A 26929-nucleotide genomic window follows, 5' to 3' on the forward strand; every position below is an offset into this window, starting at 1 on the left:
CTGTGAGAAAACAGTAAAAAGGAGGCATGTCAGATGTAGTGGTACATTTTCTGATGCAGCTAGATGGAAACAACTTTGTGACGCTGCCGCCAAATACTCGCAGAAAAATCTACAAGTTAATAGAGCTTCTGTTTCTAGGTACAATCCTAATAATAAAAAGCATACGAAAACAACAGGTTTGGCTCAAAAAAGACGATTGTGGATTTGTGTACAGCCACCGAAAGTTTGTAACGGCACGAGACTTCAGGTCACGTGTCTGCAAAAGAACCTAATTGAGGCAACTATTTTTACTGGCAGTGGCTCAGGGGAGAGAGTTTTTATTCCTCGCATCCCTGTTATACCCTCTGATCTCCCATTTCAATTCAAACGCCTCCAATTTCCAGTAGGGCTCTGCTTCGCAATGACAATTAATAAGTCTCAGGAACAACCCCTACAAAAGGTTGGCATTGATTTGAGAAAAGATTGCTTTTCACATGGCTAACTGTACGTTGCATGCTCAAGAGTAAGCTCAATGCACAGCTTGGTCATATTACAACCGGAGGGCCGAACTGACAACGTGGTATACAAAGAGATCCTTAAATAATTATTTGTATATTTTCCCTCAGTTTAAAAATGTTTACTCTTCTTCTTAATAACAATTTTAAGGCAGTACTTCACCACTGCGAAGCGCGGGTATTTTGCTAGTCAATAATAAAGAGGAGACAGTGCACCTGAAAGAACACTGCAGATATCTGGGCACAATCATTGATAACAGACAAACTTTGATCTTACCACAGAACAAACTTGTAAGAATAGGTAGACCTGGTTTTTCTTTCTAATGACACTCAATTAACAGTAAAATTATTGGTCTACAGCAGACCTCTTTCACTGAGATGTATTATAAACAGGTTAGAACGAAGGCCAACTCAGTCCTATCAGACAGAAGCGATTCTATTTTTCCTACACTTCAGCTGTTGCCATCAGGCTGAAAATTTAGGTTCCTAAAGGTAAACAGCAACAGATTTAAGAACTCTTTTTCTGCAAGAGCTAAAAGCATTCTGAATCCTGTTACTTGCAGTGATGCTGCTTAATTTTGAATTATTATTTTGAATACTGTCAATGGTACTGTCAATTTGCTGTGAACAAATTTCCGTCTGGCATAATAAAGTCTACATAACCTAATAATGCTTATTAACCGAGTTCTAAAAAAATATATTATATATATTATATATATATATATATATATATATATATATATATATATATATATATATATATATATATATATATATATATATATGTATATATATATATATATATATATTTAAACTTACCTCAATAGTTTGGAAAATTCTCAGATAGGAGGAACTGAATGTGGAAATAGTGTCTGATGGAAAATCCTTGAGGTGGGGTTTAGGGATGAGTGTTGATTGACTGGCCAAAGAGCAAAGCTAATGGACTCTTTTTCTCCAATCCCTACCATACCTACATCTAAGGGGCTTTTGATACAGATGAATACCATCAGTAAAACATTAAAAATTTATAAAGATTCATTTGGGTTTACATAACAAATGTTAGAAGATTAAGCATGTGATGTTCTCCTTCATGACCCATCTTCATAAAGGTTCTTTATAACTGATTTACACCAGCTCATTCAATCAGTCATTTACATGTATTAAGACTACCCAAAGAATGCACATTCTTCTTTTGCATTGCTCCTCATTTGGACAAATTTTATGATGCATTACCTTCTCCCTTACAATCAACTTTTGAAGACAAGTTTCCATAAATCACTTGGTTTTCTTTGTGAGGCCGAACACCCAAAAAAGGAGCTTGGCAGCCTACAGTCTTAGGTTTCAGACATTAAGAAGGCCAGCAAACTATTTCTAAATACCATCCAACCATTCATTTCTTAACATGTAAATAGTTACAGCACTGTAGTGTTATGGAAGAGACTTCATTTTCATTATAAAAAGCAAACAATGCTTACAATCAATTATAAGATTATGTTTCTGTGCATATTTCCCATTATTTAACTTTTCTGGGCAATTACTTTTGATGTAATTGGTATTTTCATTTACATTAATTTCTAAAGTAGCCAACATAAAGAAATATACTACTTCTTCTATAGTTATTTCAATACTTTGTTGCATTTCTAATGTTTTACCCTACACAGAATACTTAATAATATGGCTCTGTGTCTTAAGTTACTGATTGACTCCCTCAAATTCACCAACAATTGTCTTAATTCTCTTGGGAAAGATGTGACATATACACGCTGCACCATTAAAAAGATAATTTATCTGTTTTCTTGATGAGTCTATTCTTGTGAAATTTAAAAATTAAAAAACAAACAAAAGTAAACTAATATTTCCTGCTTCCATATGATCAGCAAAACTTTCACAAGTATCTCCACTGACCTTTGTAATTAAACACCATTCTTACCAAAATACTACCTCCCAGTAAGTGAATAGTTAACCTTGAGCAAAGAGATTAGTCACATTCTTAACACAATCCTTAGAAGCAAGTGCATCCAAAAAAACCTTAAGACTTCCATTCTCTACTGCCTCCAGGTGGCCTAGAGGCATTTCTACATCACAAAGACTAACATATGTTTAAAAGGTCAAGCACCTTTTAAATATATATTCTGAAGTCAGAATGGCCTCAAGTATAACATTTACATGCCAATCTTAACTCAGAAAGCAGTAACAAAAAAAGACAATAGCCTGCTGTTCCTGAAGCACACTGCTCATCATCACCTCATTATCCACAACAACCCACGAGAGCTTACTCCTTGCATTCCAGGTCTTTTAAAGGAATTCTCCTCTGACTTGTACACCTCACTCTCAAGTACAGCTTTTAAATGTACACCCTAATGTGACTAATTCAACTTAAGATGTAGTTTTTACTCTAAGGATTCCTTATCAGTTATTTCAGAATGACACACTATTAAAAAGCAAACACATGCAGTGCATAATTCTGTTTATTTTACAATGAGACAGCACACTAAAACAGCATAAAATTATTTATGAAATGATATCCTTGAGTTCTTCTGTTCAACTACACCCTAGGAATCTTTGATTTTTGTTAATACAGTACATGAAATTAGACACTGCAAAATGGGGGAGGGGCTTTGTGGGAAAGGGAGGATTTGGGGTAAAAATGCAGCTACTATGACTAAAGAAGTTCATACAATCAATGTTTGTTATGTAACTCTTCTTCCTTTCTTCATTTTTAGACAATAAACAGTGTACAGTTTGAAATGAGTGTAATTTGCAGGTTTCATTACAAAGGCAACAAAAATTATCCAGCTCGACAAAACAAAGCTTTGGCTTTTCACTAACAAAAAGAACAACATATGTAGCTCAGGAAACAGAAGGTCTTGACAGATATCCTGAATGTTTCATAATATAGCTGTATAGAATATGAAAACAACATTGGGATGTTGCTTTCATGAGAGGGCTTTTTCCAAACAGAAAGTGTGAAAACTTATATGTAAATAGATTATGAAAAAGTTCTTAAACTTTTGAACAATAAATGAACAGTGTTCAAATGATGTGAATGGGACACTTCAAGCCAATGAATTCACACTAGACATTGAGGGCCACTCAGACCAATTGACATTTAATCAAAAATATACTTTAAATACCGTGAGACACTGCGATAGATGGCAATAATTACTGGAGAAAAAGAGACCAGTTCCACTATGTCAGCAGGAATAATGCAGAACAAAAAAAAACAATAAAAAAGTAAACCCTTATATTTGTATTTGCATAGTGAAATATATTTATGCAAGAAAAGAATATCAATATGGATATTTTATGATAATTTTTGTTGCTATAAATCTTTTGCACTAAAAGGTTTCTGCAAGCTCAGATATATAAATGAAAATCACCTGCAGAGGCATCAAATCAGATAGAAGAATGACCTAGGGTGGAGAAAGAGTCCTAGGAAGACTAAGATGCAACAGCTACAGATAGGATTGGAAAATAGACATGATAATGAAAGAAAAAAACTTGTTGGTTTGGAGGTACATTACTGTCATGCAAAACCCAGATTAGAAAATAGAAAAAATTTTACTTGTCAAATTCTGTGACTGTGGCTTTGGGCTAGAATTTTATCTGTAACAATTTCCCGTAAGCCACACAACATTTCAAAGCAACTACAAAGCTGTCGCAGATGTAGTAGAGCCAGCTAAAAGTAACTTGCCATTACAATTTGCACAACAAGCTGAAAAACAAAATGTTGGTTTGTTATTCTGCACAACTTCAAAGATTATTCAATAGCTTAAAGCTGCTACAAGTGGGGTTGGGGAGGCATCTGCACAATTTTATTATTCATTAATTCACCTAAAATTTAAACTTGCTTCAGCTATTTCAAGGCCATGGACACCTGGATCCTATCAATCTTATTATGCTTGTTTAAATACAGTATATATTTTTTCCCCTTTTCACCAATAATAAATATTAAACAATAGACATAACAACTCTGCAAATAAGACTAGGGTGCCTAATATGGATAATTGTGTCTTTTTCTGAATATTTTATGAATTGCAAGAAAAATACAACTCACCAGTTCATAGTTTGTAGCAGGGACACAGGAATTAGACACCTGAAACATAAAAGAAAAAAAGTTTTTTTTTTTTTAAAGATGGTTAATTTTTGTTAAGCAAATTTAAATCAAGGCACATTACAGTGACACATGGAAAACATTAGCACTTTTGATTACAGGTATATAAAATGAGTAAATATCAAAATAATATTTTATAAGCAGCTGCCTGTTTGTGAAAATTAAAGTGTACATTTGCAATGAAAGAGTACAAAACAGATTGTTTAATGTTTGCATCAATAAAGTGAAGTTGCAAAAACTTTACATGAAATTGACTGTTTTTGGTCTTCCCACCCCCCCAAAAACCCCCCCAAGTTGAGGCCCCTAAACATTTTCCTAATAATTACAATTCTTCAAATTAATGTGCAAAATTTTGCATATTTTGACTGATTTCATAAACCTGGGGTGTTGCCAGTATAATTGAGTGGAAAGATCAATAATCTCCCAGCAGCTACAGGGACTATTGAAATACTTGTCAGTCATTTGAAAATTGTAGAGAGATAAATGTGGCTTAGATTAATGGCCAGTTAACATAAATCCTAGAGTACTTAAGGAAGTTATCACACAGAAGAGACATATACACCATTAACGGCTAGAAAAGGTTTAAAAAGGTGATCAGGCAGATCCACGTGACTGTAGCCCAGTAATCTTAACATGTATCACAGCCAGATTAGCTAATTATTATAGAACAGATCAGCATGTGTCAAGAACAGGTGGATTAGTTAAAAGTGTACAAGAATTTACACTGGGAAAATCATGTTTCACTAATATCGTATATTGGAATTTGATGAGGAAGCAACAAATGCATACAAATCAGAGAGGTGCACATTATATAATTTACCATTATTTTCAGGAATAGATGGATGGATGGATGGATAGATAGATAGATAGACTGACTTTATTAATCCCAATGGGTAATTCACATTCTTCAGCAGCAGCATACTGATACAATAAATAATATTAAATTAAAGAATGATAATAATGCAGGTGAAAAACAGACAATAACTATGTATAATGTTAAATGTTAACGTTTACCCCCCGGGGTGGAATTAAAGAGTTGCATAGTTTGGGGGAGGAACGATCTCCTCAATCCGTCAGTGGAATCTGTCAGCTTTTAGACAAAGCTAAAACATTATAGACAAGTGATCAAACTAAAAACAAGTGAAAGTACTATACAAATACCTGAAAAGGTGAAAGCACCAGAAGCAAAGAGTTATGATGAGTGGAATATTTTCAGAATAAGGTGATCATAAACATGTGTCCCTCAGAAATGAGTGCTGGGGTCACTACTCTTTGTAATATATGAAAATTACCTTGTTACAATAAAAAGCTGGTTTAATTTTCAAATGATTCTAAACTTGGTAAAATGGCAGACAACCTAGCTGAACAGTTACAGATAGACCTGGACAAAATTAAGACTTGTGCAGATATGTGCCAGGTGAGATTTAATGTAAATAAATACAAAGTACTACATGTAGGAAATTAAATATTAGATGTGAATTGTTGTAAAAATTTAAAATATACATTATGAGAAAGATTTGGAAGTTGTATTGAATTTGTAAGCGTCCATATCCAGAGAGAGTGCAGAACCCAATAAGAAAGGTAACTGGATAGCTAAATGGCACAAGGTACTGTATACAGTACATGTCAATGGAGATTATACATAAGCTATATAATGCAGCATTGAGGCTTAATCTGCAATACAGAATGTGGTTTTGGTTTCCCTATTATACAAAAAGATACTGTAGCACAAGAGAAAGTCTACAAAAGAGTGATTAGATTCACTCCATTATGGCAGAGTATAAGCTATACAGAAAGCTTGAAGGAGTTCAAACAGACAGCTTAATGGAGTTTTGCAAAACAGAAATTAAGAGGGGACATGATATAATTGTTCAAAATGAAAGGAACTTCATTTTACTTTAAAATGAGCTATTCAATAAAACACTGGGACACAGATGGAAAGTGTTTAATTGCACATTTTGCTCAAATATTTCAAAGATTTTCTTCACACAGAGAATACATGGAATAATCTACCAAGTAGTGTGAAAGACAGCAATAACTGGAGACCTTCAAAACTCAACTTGTTTTTCAAAAGTTAGGTGAATACAGATTTACAAGTAACACTGAGCTAAATGGCCAGCTCTTTTCAGAGTTGTTCTAATGCTCTATTTGTTTATGCCTGTTTACATAACATGTTACTACAGTAAAATAATGTCAGCATACACTTGTGGTTTTATTACCCGACTCTAGAGGAAGGATAACTAATAATCTGTTATGAACCGTTGGTTATTTAGAGTTGGCGAGACACTCCTCACATCTTTCTACACTTTGGTCAAACCCTCCAAAAACCTCCTCACAACCCATGCATGCAAGACAACTCCAAGCACCTCTGCTTTGGTCTGAGCTTCTTCTCTGGACAATACATATTTCAGGCAAAATGTAGTCAATTCGTAATGGTATTATTTTGTGTTTTTAGCATTTACAGGGTTGTCACACCTATTAAAGCATTACGCTTACTTAATTTGTAGATTACCTCATTTATATATTTTGTGCTGCACAAGTGGATATTTAACAGATTTAAAAGTTGCATTATTTTTTTCTACTACACATCTGAAACATTGAATTCATGGGCAAACCAGATTAGAAAAGTTATTCTGCCATATTGCGTTATTCTGAACGATGAATTTCAAAGCCTGCATTTCAAAGTTACTTTCACTTTACAATGCCAATCTAGATAATGCTTTAATATGAAAATCATTTTTACTTTATATAGAAATTATATTAGAAACATTTATGGAAAAAAAAATCTTAAGTTACTTTTGTCACAGTAAGTCAGTTATCCAGACAAAATGCATAAATATTTCCTACAATATTCTTACATAAATGCTTTTAGGATAAATCAGCACACACTATAAACCGGAAACAGAGATCACATGGAAATAGCTGTTTGAAATGAAGATTCACCTCTAAACCTCATTCATTGGACAAAGAGCTCATTTTTGGGTGCAGTATTCCATTAAGTTTTCATTATTAAACCCACTGAATATTTTCTTCATAATTAAAGTTTCTTTCATTGTAACAGTAGTAGGAATGCCTACATTTGAATCTGTTCAAATTAAACTCTCTTATTGAATTTCTTTTTGATAAACAGTATAACCCATCCTACAGGCAGTCCTGTGTATACTCCCAATATTTCGCTGTAGAGGATGTTTACTTTTGCACACATATGGACCCTGAGTCTCAAGCATTCCTAACAGAAATGACGCTGATGCTTACATAATCCCTTCTTTGTTCCATGAGTCAACAGCTACCTCATCATTAGTGCAAACCCCTGTTCAGTGGACAGGCCACAATCAATTAACTGATTTTTCTCCACATCTGTCGTTTTCAAACTCTAAAAGGTGGGGAGAGAATTGTTATTGGTCAATTGAGCAGTCTTAGGGAATCCAGTTTTGTTTTTTCTTCAACAGGTGTCTATTATCAGTTGATGCTAAAGGTTCTTCAACAATTTTGTGAAAGTAATGTAAATTTCCACATAAACAGAGGCTTACAGTATTTGGAATTATAACCTCAAAAATGATGTATTTTTATATTTTATAAAAGAACACCTTAATTAACAGTTTGATTTGAAGCAAGCAGTAAAATTATTCCCTAAATACTGAATATCACTTAAGCAAAAAAACAAAAGAACAAAAGTTAAAGTTTATAACTTGCATAGAACAATTTAAGGTCTGAGGAGCTTACAATTAAGACATATTATCAAATTATAAACATTTTCATGATCCTCTCTCTGTAAGATAATTTAGAAATCCCTGTAAAAATTTAAAAGGTTATATAACTTGTAATAGTGCGCACCAACAGGAAGCTAATCAGCACTTGTTGATGTGAGGAAATGCCTGATCAAGTATCGCATGCACTATACTGTCGTCAATCTTTCAAAACTTTCAATGCTTTGTTCTGAATACTGTACTGTATGTGAAAAAATATTCATATCTCTTGTATACATTAAGTGTATGTTTAAATAATGCATGTTATATTTATTCTGTCTCTTGATTTAAAATACTGTGAAATGCATGTTAGAGAATGTGAGCTACAATACTTGAAGTAGGTTTTAAAGACACTCCCTTGCAGTTGCTGCTTCTTCTGCTGCGGTGATATTTCTTTGCCATTTAATTTGAGCTTTTTGTTAGAATGCTCAAGTATGACATTGACATGATTTTTTTTTGTTCTGTATTACAGAATCATCTGTTCATTTTCTGATCCTCTTATTCAGCTCAGGGATGCAAGTGGTTGGTATTAAAGAAAGGCAAGCAACATTTTTGTCACCGATTTATTTAGCTGTCAAATTTTTTAGAAAAAAAAACCACTGAAAAGTAAATGTTTAAGAAATATTTTAATTTTCATGAAACCATTTATTACAGAATATTTCAATATACCAGATATTTTACCTACCCATCTACTACCAAATTTGCATAACCTAATTCAGGGTTAGCTGCATTCTGGGCACAAGGTAGTAATCAACACTGGATCTGCCACCTGTCATCTTCAATTACAAGTAATGAGTACAAGTTTTGAGTATTTGTAACTAAAATGAATGAACAGCTTTGAAGAACTTTGCTGGGGAATATTAAATACATATATATTTGTTCAAATGTGAAAGGCGTGTAAATATACTCGTGTGTCTAGTTTTTGAATTTGAATAATGCAGTTCAGTCAGATTAAACTTTACCACTTTTACTACCAGTACTAACACTGTTGCTGCTTCCCCGATATTTAAAACTTTCAAATATAAAAAGTAGTATTAGGGTGTTGTACTGTGATAGCCATTATGAATGTACATAATGATTACATGAAGAAGGGGCCTGAGTTGTCTCGAAAGCTTACATATTGTAATCTTTTTACTTAGCCAATAAAAGGTGTCATTTTGCTTGACTTCTAATTGCAAATCTAAAAAGTAAACTTCAAAATAGCGTAGAAAAAGTATCATCAATATTTTTAATGTAGTGATCATTAATTTCCAAAAGGGCAGATTATCATCAGTTTTGCTTGCATTTTATGTCTAAAATTCTAAAATTACATAAGACAGTGTGAGTTCTCTTCAAAAAAACATAGTAAGCCTCCGTATATCGGTAATAGTGGGTTGTATACAATATGCATGAAAAAAGTGAGGAGTTTTGATAGCCAACATTTAAAACATAAACAACATTTAAAAATACATCAATAAAAAATGAAGAGAGTAAATAAAACGCAGATCTAACAGCCTTTTGTGCTACTTGCTTGGAAATCTTATAATAGTGTTTACATAGGAACATTATTTTTCTTCAATGGTATGTTTTATAGCAGTCAGATAAAACACATCATCACAATGGTAATATGCTGATACTTGCTATACAAAGTGTAGCATTTGTTTTCTTTTTTTAAAGTTTAAAAACAGCACCACAAACATTAGCTGGGAATGTTGCAGTGAAATTTCACAGGGCTCTACAGCTGAGAAACCATTTCAGCAGTACTAATGAGAGCCAGATGTCTGATACATACACAGCCCCATTTAAAGGGCAAAGGGTAAATGATCTTGTTTGTCTTTCTTTATTCTTGAAATATATTTTAATGCATGTGAATTTGGTGCTTTTGAAAAGAGAGAGAGAGAGTCTGTGGGACACTGGCCCAAGAACGGTCAAGTGAAGTTATTTTTGATATCTTCCAGATAGCAAGGCAAATATGAACACATTAATCCACAAGCAGAAACATGTAATAAAAGTAATAATTTCTTTTAACCAAATAAGCCTATTTATGAATTGGAAGAACAAAGTTGTTACAAAATAGTAAATTTTACCAAAAAAGTTTATGAAGTTATTTGAGATTTATGTCCAATTCATTCCAACTCTCCCCAGGCAAAAGGTCATAATCACAACATCTGATGCAGTGTTATATACTAAATTATTCTTGTTACTCATAAAATCTAACTTTTCAGAGAAACTAACTTTATTAAACATATTACATTTGGAAGACAATGAAAGCACAGGTAATTCTTGTCTGAAATACTACAGTAGTAAACCACAAAATTATTATTTTTTTCTAAATCGCTTGCCAGATTCAGTATGCTGACCCATGTTGCACCGCCATACAGCCCAATAGCTCCTGGAAAACTAGGGATGTGGTAAGGCTTAGAATGCTGACAAAGTAACATAAAGGAGAGAAAGAAAAAATAAAAAATAAATACCACATCATAGTAATGTATAACACGGAATTTTAATGTATAAATTGGTCACAATTAGAAGTTTAAGAAACTAACTCCAAACAGAACACCACAAAGACAAAAAAAGAAGTAAGCAGTCTTTATGAATAAATGAATAACAAAAAGAAGAAAGCATGTGATTCATTAAAATAACATCACTTAGAAAGTACCCAATCATGATACTCAACGGCCTATAGCCTGGAATCAAGCAATTAGCACTTGACATAATAAAACTAATAAAACACAAATAAAAACTAAGTAACTAATTAAAAAAAAACTATTGAACAGATTTATTTGTTCACATACCTCATTAAATGTGTAACTTCACACATTTCTGAAAATTAGAATGAAAGAACTTTTCTCTGGCAGCACGGTGGTGCAGTGGGTAGCGCTGCTGCCTCGCAGTTAGGAGACCCGGGTTCACTTCCCGGGTCCTCCCTGCGTGGAGTTTGCATATTCTCCCCGTGTCTGCATGGGTTTCCTCCGGGCGCTCCGGTTTCCTCCCACAGTCCAAAGACATGCAGATTAGGTGGATTGGCGATTCTAAATTGGCCCTAGTGTGTGCCTGGCTGGCACCCTGCCCAGGATTGGTTCCTGCCTTGTGCCCTGTGTTGGCTGGGATTGGCTCCAGCAGACCCCCGTGACCCTGTGTTCGGATTCAGCGGGTTGGAAAATGGATGGATGGATGGATATATATATATATATATATATATATATAAATATAAATAATCGGTTTTAGAATGACATGGTATTATTCAGCACATTACTTTACCCATGCACTGTAAAGGACCCACACTTGATCTGGTGCACTCCATCTGGTTCTAATGTTGATTTTCCAGTCTCTGATCATAAAACTATTACAGTAATCCCTCCTCCATCGTGGGGGTTGCGTTCCAGAACCCCCCGCGAAAGGTGAAAATCCACGAAGTAGAAACCATATGTTTATATGGTTATTTTTATATTGTCATGCTTGGGTCACAGATTTGCACAGAAACACAGGAGGTTGTAGAGAGACAGGAGCTTTATTCAAACACTGCAAACAAACATTTGTCTCTTTTTCAAAAGTTTAAACGTGCTCCATGACAAGACAGAGATGACAGTTCCGTCTCACAATTAAAAGAATACAAACATATCTTCCTCTTCAAAGGAGTGCGCGTCAGGAGCACAGAATGTCAGAAAGTGAAAGAAAACCAAACAAATCAATAGGGCTGTTTGGCTTTTAAGTATGCGAAGCACCGCAGCACAAAGCTGTTGAAGGCAGCAGCTCACACCCCCTCCGTCAGGTGCAGAGAGAGAGAGAGACATAGAGAAAAACAAACAATCAAAAATCAATACGTGCCCTTCGAGCTTTTAAGTATGCGAAGCACCGTGCAGCATGCCGCTTCACGAAGCAGCTGCACAGAAGGGAGCAACATGAAGATAATCTTTCAGCATTTTTAGACGAGCGTCCGTATCGTCTAGGTGTGCAAACAGCCCCCCTGCTCAATCCCCCTACGTCAGGATCAGAGAATGTCAGCTCAAGAGAGAGAGAGAGAGAAAAGTAAGTTGGGTAGCTTCTCAGCCATCTGCTAATAGCGTCCCTTGTATGAAATCAACTGGGCAAACCAACTGAGGAAGCATGTACCAGAAATTAAAAGACCCATTGTCCGCAGAAATCCGCGAACCAGCAAAAAATCCGCGATATATATTTAAATATGCTTACATATAAAATCCGCGATAGAGTGAAGCCGCAAAAGGCGAAGCGCGATATAGCGAGGGATCACTGTACTTTCAATATCTTGACTCTGTTTTCTAAGACAAGTTATACTTGCATCATTTCTGTTCTTGGCTCTCTTATTAGCATAAGAATTCTTTTCTTGACCCTCATCCTTCCACCTCTGAATTTAACACATATTATGGTAATTACTGATTTCATTGTTTAGATACTTCAGTTCCTGTTAAAACAAGGACTGTTTCATTTAAAAATAGTACACCTCGGTATACCTCTGTGCTACATCTTATTAAGTGACTGGGTGTTGATTGAAATACAGTACATTTCCAAAAGAACTGGCCTGGTTGTACAGGACTTGCTCAAGCATGTACAGACCAGCTTATTAAACATAAAATCAACTGTCAGGTCTGCCCATTATTCTGCTATCATCTCTACTGGTCAAGGAAATCCCAAGATTCTTTTTCAACAGTTAGCAAGCTTTTACATTCTTCTCGTGCTTCTTCAGAAGTTTTTCGTTCTTCTTTAAAAAGTTTACAATCTAAAATTAATTCCATCCACTACATAACTGCTTTCACTTCCATCCAACAAGTATATGAGCACTGCCTCATGTTTCAACTTATTTTCCAGGTTTATCTCCAGTGAAACATATTTTAAATAGCGGCAATGGTCTGTAAATCTAGTTCTTAAACATGTCAAGTGGACCCTATGTGCAATGTCTTGGTCAAAGCTAGTTTATCTCGCCTCATTCGTCTTTTGACTGCTGTTATTAATTCTTCCCTTTCCTCTGGTGAAGATCTTGTTTGTCTTAAAATAGCTGCTATTGCCACTGTTATCAAAAATGCTGGTAGTAATCTCAACAATTTCAGGAATTATTGTCCTATTTCCAATCATCCCTTTGTTGCCAAAATTTTAGAACGTGTTGTTGCTTCCCAACACCAGGAACATTTGAACATGAATACATATTTTGAACCTATTCAGTCTGGTTTCCATTCTAAACATAGCACAGAAACAGGCTTGGTTTGAGTATAAAATGAACTTATTCAGGATGCTGATTCTCGATTATTAATTATTCTTATCCTTCTTGATCTTAGTTTGGCATTTGACACTATTTCTCAAACATTACTGGAACCCATCTCTTCAATGGGTATAACTGGTACTGCTTATTCATGGTTTAAGTCTCACTAACTAAACTAACAGATTTCAACTTATTCAACTGAACAAGTGCACTTCTCACAATTTACCTGTTACAGAAAGTGTGCCACAGTGTTCAGTACTGGGCTCCTTGCTTTTCATTACTTACCTCCACCCTCCTGGTTCAATTATGCATCACCATTGTACTCAATTTCATTGATAAGCTGATAACATCCTGCTTTATATTTATACTAAACCATCTCAGGTTTGTTCTCTGTTCATTTTGGGTTAGTTGACTATCATATTAAATTGTGGCTGGCGCATCATTTGCTCAAGCTTAATAGGGCAAAGTCTGAAATTCTCATTGTGGGTTCTCCAGTTCCCTCTCAAAACTTTGATGACACTTCTATTCCTTTATGCCTCAAGTCAAGAGCTTTGGTTTTGTTTTTGATAGCACTCTCTCTTTTCCATCTCACATTAATGCTATAACCTGTGATGCCTTTTATCACCTTCATAACATATGAAGAGTTTGACCCTCACTGTCCTAGTCTATGGCTAAGACAGTAATTCATGCGTTCAGCACATCATGGCTACAGTCCTGAAATGTTTTATTGATTTGTATCCCGACTAAACTTGTAAAAAAGCTGCAGTTATTTCAAAATTCTGGTGTATGCTTATTGAGCCAAACTATGGGGTCATAATCACATTACACCAATTCAATGCAAAACTTCATTTGCTTCCAGTTAAGTTCTGTATCGACTAAGATTTTGGTCCTCATTTACAAAGCACTCCATGATCCGGCTCCTACTTGTTTAAAAGCTTTTCTTAAAGGTTATACACCTTATTTTCCTGTCTTCCATGGGAGGTCAGGCTTTCAGTTATGCTGTTCATTGGCTCTGGAACTCCCTGCCTCAATCTGAACTCTTGATTCCATTTCTTTACTTAAAAAACATCTTAAAACTCAACTTTTCAAAATTGCCTTCTCAGTGCCATAAATTTAATCATTTAATTTTTTTCTGATTACAGGTAAAAGTCTGTTACAACAAACTGGCAGGGACCCAAAAAAATATTTAGTTGTAATGAGATTCTGTATTTGCCACTACAGTAATCCCTCGCTACTTCGCGGTTCACTTTTCGCGGATTCACGACTTCGCGGATTTTATATGTAAGCATATCTAAATATATAACGCGGATTTTTCACTGCTTTGCAGGTTTCTGCGGACAATGGGTCTTTTTACTTCTGGTATTTGCTTCCTCAGTTGGTTTGCCCACTTGATTTCATACAAGAGATGCTATTGGCGGATGGCTGAGAAGCTACCCAATCAGAGCACGCAGTTAAGTTCCTGTGTGCTGCTGATTAGCTCAGCGACGGAGTGCTGCATTAACCAGGAAGTCTCATCTCACTCATTCAGCATTAACGTGCTCTTGCTACTGCATTCAGGGGATTATCACCTTCATCGTCATCATTTTTACTGCGCAGCATATTCATCACCATCATCACGTCATATATAGCTATGTGTACTTTGCTATACAGTAAGTGTAAACTTATCTACCGATTTCATATTGCTTAGCAGTTGTCCCTGTTATTAATAGAGTAAAGGGTGGGTTGTAAACAATACAGGGAGGGTTTAAAAACGTCCAAATACACGTTAAATAATTAAATAAATATAGTGTCCCTACTTCGCGGAAATTCAGTTATCGCGGTCGGCCTTGGACCCTATCTCCCGAGATAAGTGAGGGATTACTGTATAGTACTTTCTTTAACTTGTGTCCAGGTGTTTGCAATCATTTCAATAGCTTCTTTTGTGTTAATTTTAATCTCCTCCTGTCTACAAGTTATGCTGACGAGAATTTTTCTTGGCATTTCCTTGAGATAATACACTTTCAGGGTGCAAATGATGCCCAAATCCAACGGCTGAAGCACTGCCGTGCAATTGGGAGGGGGGGGGGGGGGAATTCAACATGAACATTATCTAAATGTGGAAGCATGTTGTGGGTAGCACAGATATCAATCAGAAGCCAAATCATCTTTTCTTCTTCTTCATATTGTGAGGTTTCTGAACTCTTTTGGGATCCCCCTACCCAATGGGAACAACACGCTGAAGTGCATCCCGAAGCGCGATTGCCGCGTCTGTGGAAGATTGTTTGTCCGTTGCCGGGGCAGGGCAACCGCAGGCTCACAGCAGTGCAGTGAGGCGCGACAGAAAAAATCCTAAAAGATTGTGGTCGCGCTATAAGTCCCTGTCTTGCACCCTAAAACACAAGGCTGAGTCTCAGTACTTTAGTAAAAGCAGCTTTATTCATCTTGAAACAAGAACAGCATGGTTATTTATTTATTGATCTGCCACTCTCGTATACACAGACAGCAGTCAGGCAGGGTGGTGGCTAGGTTAGTGAGAAAGTAATACTGTTTCCTGCACTTAAAATGTACCTTGCATCACCCATCGAAATCTTTTCTGTTTGCTTCGGTGAAAAGACGCAGCAGAGCTGTGAGCCTGGTGTTACTCCGGCAATGGATAAACAGTCTTCCACAGACGCAGTGATCGCACTTTGGGACGCTCTTTGGTGTCTTGGCCAGTTGGGGGAGGTCCCAAGAGTAGTTTAGAAACTTCACATTTTCTTGAATGAGTGCTGCATTAATAGGAATGTTTCTTGAACAAGCATCACTGAACCACATAAAAAAATGCTTTTTCGACATCTTCAAATGCAGCAGTTCACATACGTTTGCAACCGAAGATTTTTCTTCTTTTTGTGCTCGGTCTTTAAAGAAAGTGGACTGTGTCAATGGTGAAATTCCAAATTCACTGGCAACATCTTTTTTCTTTTTGCTGGAATCAAGTGCCACAAACATTTAAAGTTTTTTTTTTCTTCTAATATGAACTATTATTGTTTTTTCATGTCTGCCATTTCTATAGGAGGGTGACAATGAGTTAAATTCCAATGGATTTTTTCAAATGTTGATGAGCAATAAGCAAGGTATCACTGAAAACCACCGAAAACAAAAACTGCAAAAAAATAGTACAAGGAAAGCTCGAAGAATGAAAAAAAAATTCACAATGTTTCTGTTTGGGGATCGTTGTACAAAACTGAGCTGTGACTACTAAATGCTCTGTGGATGATTCATTCAGGCATTTCAAGGTCTTTTGGGCACTTCGTTGTAATGAAAGTATCTGCTGAATGTATTTCTTAGTAACGAGATTTCTATAGACGTGTGTCATATGGGGAAACTGTTGGGACCATAAAAATACTTGGTTGTAATGAAAATTTTGTTGTAAAGATATTTGTTGTAAAAGAATTTTACCTTTAGTTTGTTTATAATATTTTTAAATATATTTGTGCTTTATTTTTTTATTTATTTACATAATTATACTATTTTAGGGTTTAATCCTATAATGTGTCCTTGAGTGTCTTGAAAGGCACTCTTAAATAAAAATTACTAATATTAATTTGCTACTTTTTTAATAAAGATGTACACTTTCATACATATCCTGTACACCTGTTCACGTTGGTATCATAAATAAAAATTCTTAAAATGTGTTTCAATGAAATTTAGGTATCTAAATGATGGAACTTTTAACATCTTCATTTTAACACTTCTGTATTTTTACTACTTTAATTATTCGGCTCCATTGACAAATTAGGAACTGTGACATCATTTTCTTGAGATTATGAGCTATGCTATGGGCTGTAGTGGGGAAATTCATTGCACAGGTTTGAGAAGAAGGATAGCTGTTATCACAGGCAGGTGCTTTATGTTTCACATTTTGGTTTGACCTCAGCCTATGACGATCCCTTTTACGATTTTTTGTTTATTTTTTACCATTATACCTTATTTTGAAACACATCATAAGTTCTTGTCAATAATTATTTTCAGTTCATGTTATTTAAATTACTCTACTTTAGATGACCTCTGCTCTGATGGCCTATTTCTGAACCTTAGAAGTATTTCTCTTTAAGATTGATTTACTATAGTTTAAGATTTAGTACATGGAAAGTGGCTTTGAGTAATAATCCAGTTTTGAGGAATGCTCATTTATACTTTGAATTCCTATTACAGTGTGAAATCTCTTGTTAAGCATATAAGGGTGATTACTTGTCTATTAAATATGTGGAATGGTTCTATTTAATGGTCTCGAATGGTTCAAGTATTTAGGTATCAACTGGGTATTAATAATTTATAGGTGAGATGTTGTTGCTAAATTGGCTTAGTGTGTGCATGTGTGTACAGTATGCATGCTCACCCTGTGATCGACTGGTGGCCTGTCCAGGAATTGTTAATGCCTTGTGCCCAGTGATTGCTAGGAGAGGCTACGACTGCCCTGTGACCCTGTCCTGGACAAGCAGGTTAAAAAGATGTATGGTTTTTATTAGTGTGCAGTTTTAGGGTTTAATACTGTACATAATCAGGAAGTATTAGGAATATTAAAATACCTTTTAATCAAAAAATTAGGTAAGAATGATAAGTTTTGATAATTTTGGTATATAATTTGCTTTTAGGGATTTAATTGCCATTTTTCTCACACAAAAAACATTCTGTTTAGCTCATTACCTTTGGAGCTCCTACTGAATTTATTACTTTTCACTGCTGCTTAAGGCTAAACAACAAAAATAACATAACACACAAAAGCAGAGTATGTGGGATGCTACTGTAGCCTTACTTTTGACTCAAAACACAAACGAAATTCACATCAGATAATGTAAACAGCATGGTGACAGAAAGAGTCAGTGATTTACTTGCATATCTAAAGGTGGAGACAGGAGTTTAAAACTGTTTCTGAAAGTATTTTGGACCGAGGACCACTTTGTCAAAGTCAAAGATACATTTACTATTTTTAGCTAGTGTTTGTTTATGTTAATGTTAGCATTGTTGAGTGCATGAGTGGGAGTTAAGATGGACTTTTTAATTGATCCTACTTTGAAACCAGGGATATGCTCTAGGCCCTGAGACGCTGAAATGAATTAAGCAAGTTTAAAAAAATATAACATTGTTATATATTTATTTAAAAATACTAAACAAGCAATTTGCATGCAACATGGGGTGCCTCTAGCTGCAAGGAATTAAAAAAAAATTATCTTTGCCAGAGATTTGCTCTGCAGAAGCCAAAGAGCATCCAGCACAATTACAAAGTTTGGTTGTACAGGCGAGATACTGCAAGTTCAAGGATTTGTGTGTGTGTGTGTATACATGTGTATATCTCAGACACATATGCAATACACAAGTCCCAGGTTCAAAAAGACTTATCTTTGTAATAAGTACCTTCACACAGATTTTCCTTTTAAATTGGCACAGACACAACTCTCCTTTCTCCTTTACTCCAGGTGAGCTTTGTCCTTCTCACCCTACACTAACTCACCTGTGTGAGACAGAGAAGCTTCTTTTCAACACAGACCTAGAAGTACTTTCTAGTGCAACAACATTGCTATGACACCTAAGCCTCCTTCCAGCAGCTCACCCTAGTGGCAAACGGGTACCCCAACAGGGCCACCCATCAGGACTACAGCTCCAATGCTGCTCTGCGGGGATACAAACATGACTTCTATCAAAGGACTGCTGCTAATCAGCATATATGGGGGTTACACAACTGGTCCCAAGAGGCAGTCTCCCTCTGTCATTCCATTATAATATGCTCCCAAACCAGGATAGAGGCCACTATAAAGGCGGTATTGGCCAGGTAAAACTACATTATCCTCCTTGTGGATTTCCTGAAAGCATACAATATTTTTTATTGTGGAAAAATAAAAAAATTAGCTTTTGATCTTCATTTTTAAATAAAGGACAGTAGAGGTAAGTGTTATAGAGAGAGAGGGCAAAAGATTGAAAAGCATTGTCTGAAAGAATATAACAGTCTATCCTGCTTAATCCATAGAAAACAATTTGTTAATTAAAACTGAATTTGATTTTCACTTTCCTTAAATTTACAGTTTACGCTCTAGGGCTATATACTTATTTGTTGGAAGCGTTCATATCCAAGTAAACATTTTTGCGTTTTGCTTGAGTATGTCATTTTCATTCAGTAAGTTAGAACATTTTTACATTAAAAAAGAAAAATGTACAATTCCACAATTGCATTCAGCAATAAAATTCCTTGCCAAGACATAAAAAGAAATTTTTTTAGCAGCTGTGAAGTATTTGATTTATTGGTCATGGACAGTATCAACAAATTGATCCCTAAATATGGCTGTTGAACTCAACCCTAATTTATGCCTACTGAAATTATTGACTTTGTTTTATGCACACTGGCCTGACCAAAATTAATGACATGAGTAAAATGATGTCCATATGAGTATTCGTGAGAACAGGCCATTCAGTCCAGCATAGTCTGTCAGTTCCCATTCACCTAAAGTTTGTTTAAGTTTAGATTTACAAAAAAAAAAAAAAATCCTACTTGTATGCTTTCCACAGACTAGTAATGGTAGTACGGTGCCAACAATGGAGAATGTGTACAAAAGACAATGAATCTGACAGCACACAATAAATACAACATCAGACAACAGTATAAAAATCACATCTGAGGTATGAGACTAAACTAACTTTTGTTCAAGGAATTTGTTTCATTAGGGTTCATTATCCAATCCAGCTCTTTTTATATAATCTGCTATGTCCACACTATTTTAATTAAATATCTTTGAAATATCTCTATCGGGTGCACTCTTATAGAATCTATCACAAATACTATCAGGTACTGAGGATGCAACTATTCTTACATAGTGAATTATGTTTTAATTCCTTTTTAATCTCAGAAAACTGACATGATAATTATGTGGGTGAAAAGTTTAACTTTCTTGGCATTAAAACTTGGAGTGTTTCGGGCTTGGAACTCTATGTAAATACGGATAACCCCAAATGTCTCTCGGATAAAGCTATTATGATCCACTGCAGAGTGCTATCTTGTGGATGAAATAATATGTTAAAAAAAAAATCTAAAATATTTCTATGCATTTGACACTCTGAGGTTAAGTCACTGATACTCTTGAGTGAGGAAGAGCTTTTCATCAAATCACAATGCCATCTAAATGAAAAGCTAGTAGTTTTAGAACAAATCTAAACTGAACCATTAGTTGAATCAAACAATAGTGATGACAATGTCAATTGGTCCTCAGACATTGATATGTCTAATAAGCTGCATACGGCACTGTACTACTTATCCCTTTTGATATACCGGATTAATTCAGTCATGTAACGCTGCAGCAGGGCTGCAGTACCTACAGTACTTGGCAAAAACTCAAAGTGATTGTGGTCAAGCAGAACAACAAGAAAGATGTTAGTCTTCTAAGCACTGTTCATAATGCAGCAACTGTTGTTCACATCAGGACAAATGTTGGAGTCACTAAGCCTTGGGCTGTGGAAGCCTACAATAAACACAACTGGTGCATCTCTCGTGTTGATGAGGCACTGACATTCTACCCTCTTATGCGCAAGAAACAAAATAAGGAAAATGAGTAAAGAAACTCACTTGTTCTGTCCTAATTGCAACACTGTGCTGTGCAATGGTGACCGTTTCAAAACATGTCACACAAAGGACATACACTAAATCTGCATCAACACTGCAGCAGGCACTAGATGTACCTTACCTACTGTAATTATGTTGACATTTTTGTATTTACTTGTTTCTGTTAAAAAATTTTTTTTTTTTTGGTTGAAAAAAATTAAACATTGTTGCCATGCTTTTCTGGGGACAAACATAACAGCATGGAATGGCTTAGGTCTGTGTGTGAATCTTTGAGCATGTTAAAAACTTAAATCTTTTAAAAAGTCCTTCACTTTTGTAAGCGACTGAGTGAGATATTGCATGGATGTTGAAAGTTAGTCTCCCCTTTTTCCATTGCAGCTCTACTCAACCATTTCTTCAGCTGCTCTTCTTTTTTTGATGCTTTCTAGATTTGAATGGTTTAGGTGGTATTTGTTCCTTTAAAGTCATTCAGAATCTTTACAACACATACCTGGTAATTTACATATCCCATTTCTATAATATCTTTTCAATCCAGTACCTCAGCTATATTTTGAATCCTTCCTATTGAGGATGTAGGCCACATCACTCATGTTTCATTACCTTTAGACTTTATAGCTGCTATTGATGCAAAGTCTGTACATAAGATGCCAATCCCCACGTGTGCTAGGGAGGGCTGTAGATATCTACAAATTTTCATTTGATTTCATCTGCCATTTACAAACGTCAGATCAATGCGATACATAAAAAAAAAAGATTGTATTCTTCCATTTCCAATAACATTGTGCTTTCCTTTTGCTGTACCACATTGTGGGTAACTAAAAGATGCAATTTCAGCAATCAGAACCACTGTCATACATATTTTCTATAATCATTACTATTCTACAATCATTACTGAGAGATTTCAAAACAGTCTCAAATAGTTACAGGTAACCAGCCTATTTCATAGAACATCGCTTTTAAATCTACTAAATCTCTAGCTTGATGTTTGCTACTACTAACTTGTGTAAAACAGGAATAAGAATATCTTATCAATTGATATTTTTTCTACTATTGCAGTCCAGTTATTATTCTTAATGCAGCACTATGGACACGACAAGGTAACCAGCTTAAAAAAGTTTTATAGCACTTCAGGTAATTATTTAGAACATAGAAGTCAAACAAAAATTATACATTTTTTTTTTATATATATAGTATATAAACAAGACATAAGCCCCTTCTTGAAAAGATAGAAAAGAATACAAGAAGAGTAGCAGTATATATTTTAGGCACAATGTAAACAGTGAGGGACAAACAGCAAAGGAGATTGAGGCCAGCCTGGAAACATTCCCACACTTGTATGGGGGTTGGGCGGAGGTGAAAGATATGTAGGCAAACGATACCAAGAACAAGACAATGAAACAACCTTAAGGTTCCTTTCCTGGAAAAAAAGGCCCACTTCAGCCTCATGCTGAGGCACTGTGTATGTGTCAAATCATTACTATGCACAATTTGTTGATTTTTGACTTCTCTAGCTGAACACAAGGATGCTCTGAGATACTGATGCTTATCATTGTATGGCTGGAATACAAGTGAGCAAACCTTTTTTTTTTAAAAAAAAAATTCTATTCTTTTTGTTATCTTCATACAGTTTTTTTTTTTTAATATTGCTTGGCCAGAGGATATACTTTAAACATGTTTATTTGTTAAGCATATGGCAAATTCCCATGGCAGAGGATTCTGTTTATTGTACAGGGTTTGAGAAGAAATCTTTCCTTTCTAAGCTTAAAAAAAAAAAAAAAAGGTCTTCCTAATCTTGCTGTTTAATGAAGCATTACAGGGTGCTTGTACTTTTGCAAACTACTTATTTCTGGTGTATTAATATAATTTTAAATAAATCTTAACAGCCTATTTCATTTTGTATGCACTGACATTTTATTAATGACATTTTATTCTGGTGCAAAACATTTCTGCATTGTTTTTGCATTTTTTCTTTGTACCAAATGCACCTCTTGACTGGTCCCAATTGTATTGCATTGCTGTGCTGTCTGTGCCATGACTAAATAAATGTGATAAACTGCTGTCATAGTTAGCTCATGTTCCTCACATAAAACACTTGGAAAGGATAAAAGAACCTACAAAAAAAGTGAATAAGAACTTTGGATGCCTTAAAGCCCACTCTACTCTTTTCCAGGAAAGAATTGTACTGTAAATGTGCTGTCAAGGACATGTTCAGGAAGGGAAAAACAGATGTCTCGAGGATCCTGTAGAGCCACATCCTAAGTTCAAGTTCACTGTCATGTGTAAACAACACAATGAGATTCTTAGATGCATGCCTCCAAGCAACAGACAGTAGTATAACTATAGCACACAACAAACGTAACACAATTAATATAACATTTTATATTAAACACAACTTAGACAATACATACTTTATGTCAGGCATATTCATGCAGTTGGCAATACAAGTAACTGCTAAGCAACCTACTAACACAGGGATAAAAACTGTCCTTGAATCTAGTGTATTGACTGCTAATAGCTCTAAAGCATCTACCAGAATGTAGCAGATAAAACAGTGACAGGATGGGTTTGGTTTTAAATAGTATAATTTTCCTTCCAATGATATTGTGTTGCATGTACATCCTAGCAAGAAGCAAACTGTGTCCCAGTAATACATTGGGCTCACTTCATCACCTTTAGTAATGCTTTACAGGCCTACTGTACACTGATACCAGTTGGTAACCACAGGTAGAAATATGAATTTTTCTGTCTGATGAAGTAAAAGCATGGGTGAGCCTTCTTGGGGCTACCACAGATGTGTTGTGCCCACTTCAGGAGGTCAGTGATTGTGACTCAAGTAAGTCTAAAGCTGCTGAGCAATTCTCTCCATAGCATCCTATCTGATGTACATGGGAAAGTTGTCTTATGCTACTGCCTAAAGTCTGGCTACGTCCACACTGTTACATTTTAATTTAGAAACAGCATTTTTAAATGAAAACAATCTCTGTCCATTCTAGCATTTTCATAGTTTACGAATGTATTTTCTTCCATAGTCAAACAGCAGAAGAGGCATATGACATAATCGTTCACATACATTCGGCATGCACGTAGCACAGATGTCTTGAAACAGGCATATACTATGAGAATTTGCCCAAATTTAAGTATGAAATTGCAGTCAACAACTGAATCTGAGTCATACTGAATTTCAGCTTCATAACCCCTTGTTTCACATATCTTATGATTGGCCTGTCACAAGATCAAAAGAGTTTCTGTCATGTCAGAAATTTCAGTCAGCTGTTCTGTGGCTAATTTTCTGACATCGCCATCAAATTTCCCAAAATTCATTGTGCAGCAACCACAGTGAGTTTGCATTGCAAACATACAGTATAATCTGATTACCCAAGTCGTGGCGTATCTATCAGACCAAACATATCTGTGCAGTTTGAGCACATACAGTGGTGTGAAAAACTATTTGCCCCCTTCCTGATTTCTTATTCTTTTGCATGTTTGTCACACAAAATGTTTCTGATCATCAAACACATTTAACCATTAGTCAAATATAACACAAGTAAACACAAAATGCAGTTTGTAAATGGTGGTTTTTATTATTTAGGGAGAAAAAAAAATCCAAACCTACCTACCCTGTGTGAAAAAGTAATTGCCCCCTGAACCTAATAACTGGTTGGGCCACCCTTAGCAGCAATAACTGCAATCAAGCGTTTGCGATAACTTGCAATGAGTCTTTTACAGCGCTCTGGAGGAATTTTGGCCCACTCATCTTTGCAAAATTGTTGTAATTCAGCTTATTTGAGGGTTTTCTAGCATGAACCGCCTTTTTAAGGTCATGCCATAGCATCTCAGTTGGATTCAGGTCAGGACTTTGACTAGGCCACTCCAAAGTCTTCATTTTGTTTTTCTTCAGCCATTCAGAGGTGGATTTGCTGGTGTGTTTTGGGTCATTGTCCTGTTGCAGCACCCAAGATCGCTTCAGCTTGAGTTGACGAACAGATGGCCGGACATTCTCCTTCAGGATTTTTTGGTAGACAGTAGAATTCATGGTTCCATCTATCACAGCAAGCCTTCCAGGTCCTGAAGCAGCAAAACAACCCCAGACCATCACACTACCACCACCATATTTTACTGTTGGTATGATGTTCTTTTTCTGAAATGCTGTGTTCCTTTTACGCCAGATGTAACGGGACATTTGCCTTCGAAAAAGTTCAACTTTTGACTCATCAGTCCACAAGGTATTTTCCCAAAAGTCTTGGCAATCATTGAGATGTTTCTTAGCAAAATTGAGACGAGCCCTAATGTTCTTTTTGCTTAACAGTGGTTTACGTCTTGGAAATCTGCCATGCAGGCCGTTTTTGCCCAGTCTCTTTCTTATGGTGGAGTCGTGAACACTGACCTTAATTGAGGCAAGTGAGGCCTGCAGTTCTTTAGATGTTGTCCTGGGGTCTTTTGTGACCTCTCGGATGAGTCGTCTCTGCGCTCTTGGGGAAATTTTGGTCGGCCGGCCACTCCTGGGAAGGTTCACCACTGTTCCATGTTTTTGCCATTTGTGGATAATGGCTCTCACTGTGGTTCGCTGGAGTCCCAAAGCTTTAGAAATGGCTTTATAACCTTAACCAGACTGATAGATCTCAATTACTTCTGTTCTCATTTGTTCCTGAATTTCTTTGGATCTTGGCATGATGTCTAGCTTTTGAGGTGCTTTTGGTCTACTTCTCTGTGTCAGGCAGCTCCTATTTAAGTGATTTCTTGATTGAAACAGGGTGTGGCAGTAATCAGGCCTGGGGGGTGGCTACGGAAATTGAACTCAGGTGTGATACACCACAGTTAGGTTATTTTTTAACAAGGGGGCAATTACTTTTTCACACAGGGCCATGTAGGTTTGGATTTTTTTTCTCCCTAAATAATAAAAACCATCATTTAAAAACTGCATTTTGTGTTTACTTGTGTTATATTTGACTAATGGTTAAATGTGTTTGATGATCAGAAACATTTTGTGTGACAAACATGCAAAAGAATAAGAAATCAGGAAGGGGGCAAATAGTTTTTCACACCACTGTATATGACTGGTAACTCTATGGTGCAGCGTGACTAGCCGCTTGACCACAATGTCACACAATTATGTTTAAGGGAATGAGAGATTGTAACAAGCAGAATCCAATCAGGGAAAAGCCACATAATAAGTAGAAACTAACTAAAGCACGATGGAGGCTGCATTTTCAGAAACCTTTTGTTTTCACCCCTCCACACTGAAAAGCTATGCCGGCGTTTTTAAAAGTATCTGACGCTGGAGAACGTTTTCAAAAGTATTCATTTTTGTAGATTGAAAACGTGAGTGCAGTTAGGATGAAAGGTGAAATAAGATAACTGTTTATGTTTTTAAATGAAAATGTAGTAGTGTAGATTTTCTGACATTAATGATGAGATTGTTGTTATAGTACTACCATGTCTGAAAGCAAATCTTTCTCTGTAAGCTGTCTAATCTTTACTGGTGATCAGAATTACAACAGTTGTGCATTTAGCAAATTTAATGGAGTTGAAGCTGTGTCTAGCCTCAAAGTCAAAGGTAAATAAGGAGTACAGCTGGGGGCTCAATGTGCTACCCTTTTAGGAGTCTGTGTTGAGGATCAATGCGCTGGGGTCTGCAAACTAGAAGACTAAAATTCAGCGGCAAAGAGTGGCACTAAGCTCTGAGTTTAGAAACTCAGTGATCAGTTTTGAATGACCAGCAGTATTAAATGCTGAGCTGTAGTATATAAATAGTTCTCTGGCACATCATCCAGGTGGGTCAGGATGGAATGAAATACAAAGGATATGGCATCCTCT

The 26929-nt window shown here is 35.8% G+C and overlaps 2 protein-coding genes across 7 annotated transcripts in view; both read right to left on the reverse strand.

Annotated features, from left to right (window-relative positions):
- The window catches only part of tns1b (tensin 1b), a 793111-nt gene that overhangs the window by 261824 nt on the left and 504358 nt on the right, over positions 1-26929 (reverse strand). For all 6 annotated transcript variants that reach the window (XM_051930510.1, XM_051930508.1, XM_028807574.2 and 3 more), the window contains one exon: positions 4552-4590. In XM_051930510.1, the coding sequence (XP_051786470.1) occupies positions 4552-4590 (39 nt within the window). The remainder of the gene's footprint in view (positions 1-4551; positions 4591-26929) is intronic.
- zgc:92380 (uncharacterized protein LOC445086 homolog) overlaps positions 1-26929 on the reverse strand; it is a 1014629-nt gene that overhangs the window by 46119 nt on the left and 941581 nt on the right. The gene's annotated exons all lie outside the window — the stretch shown is intronic.

The sequence above is a fragment of the Erpetoichthys calabaricus genome, chromosome 8, assembly GCF_900747795.2.
Source record: "Erpetoichthys calabaricus chromosome 8, fErpCal1.3, whole genome shotgun sequence".
In the NCBI taxonomy this organism is placed as follows: Eukaryota; Metazoa; Chordata; class Cladistia; order Polypteriformes; family Polypteridae; genus Erpetoichthys; species Erpetoichthys calabaricus.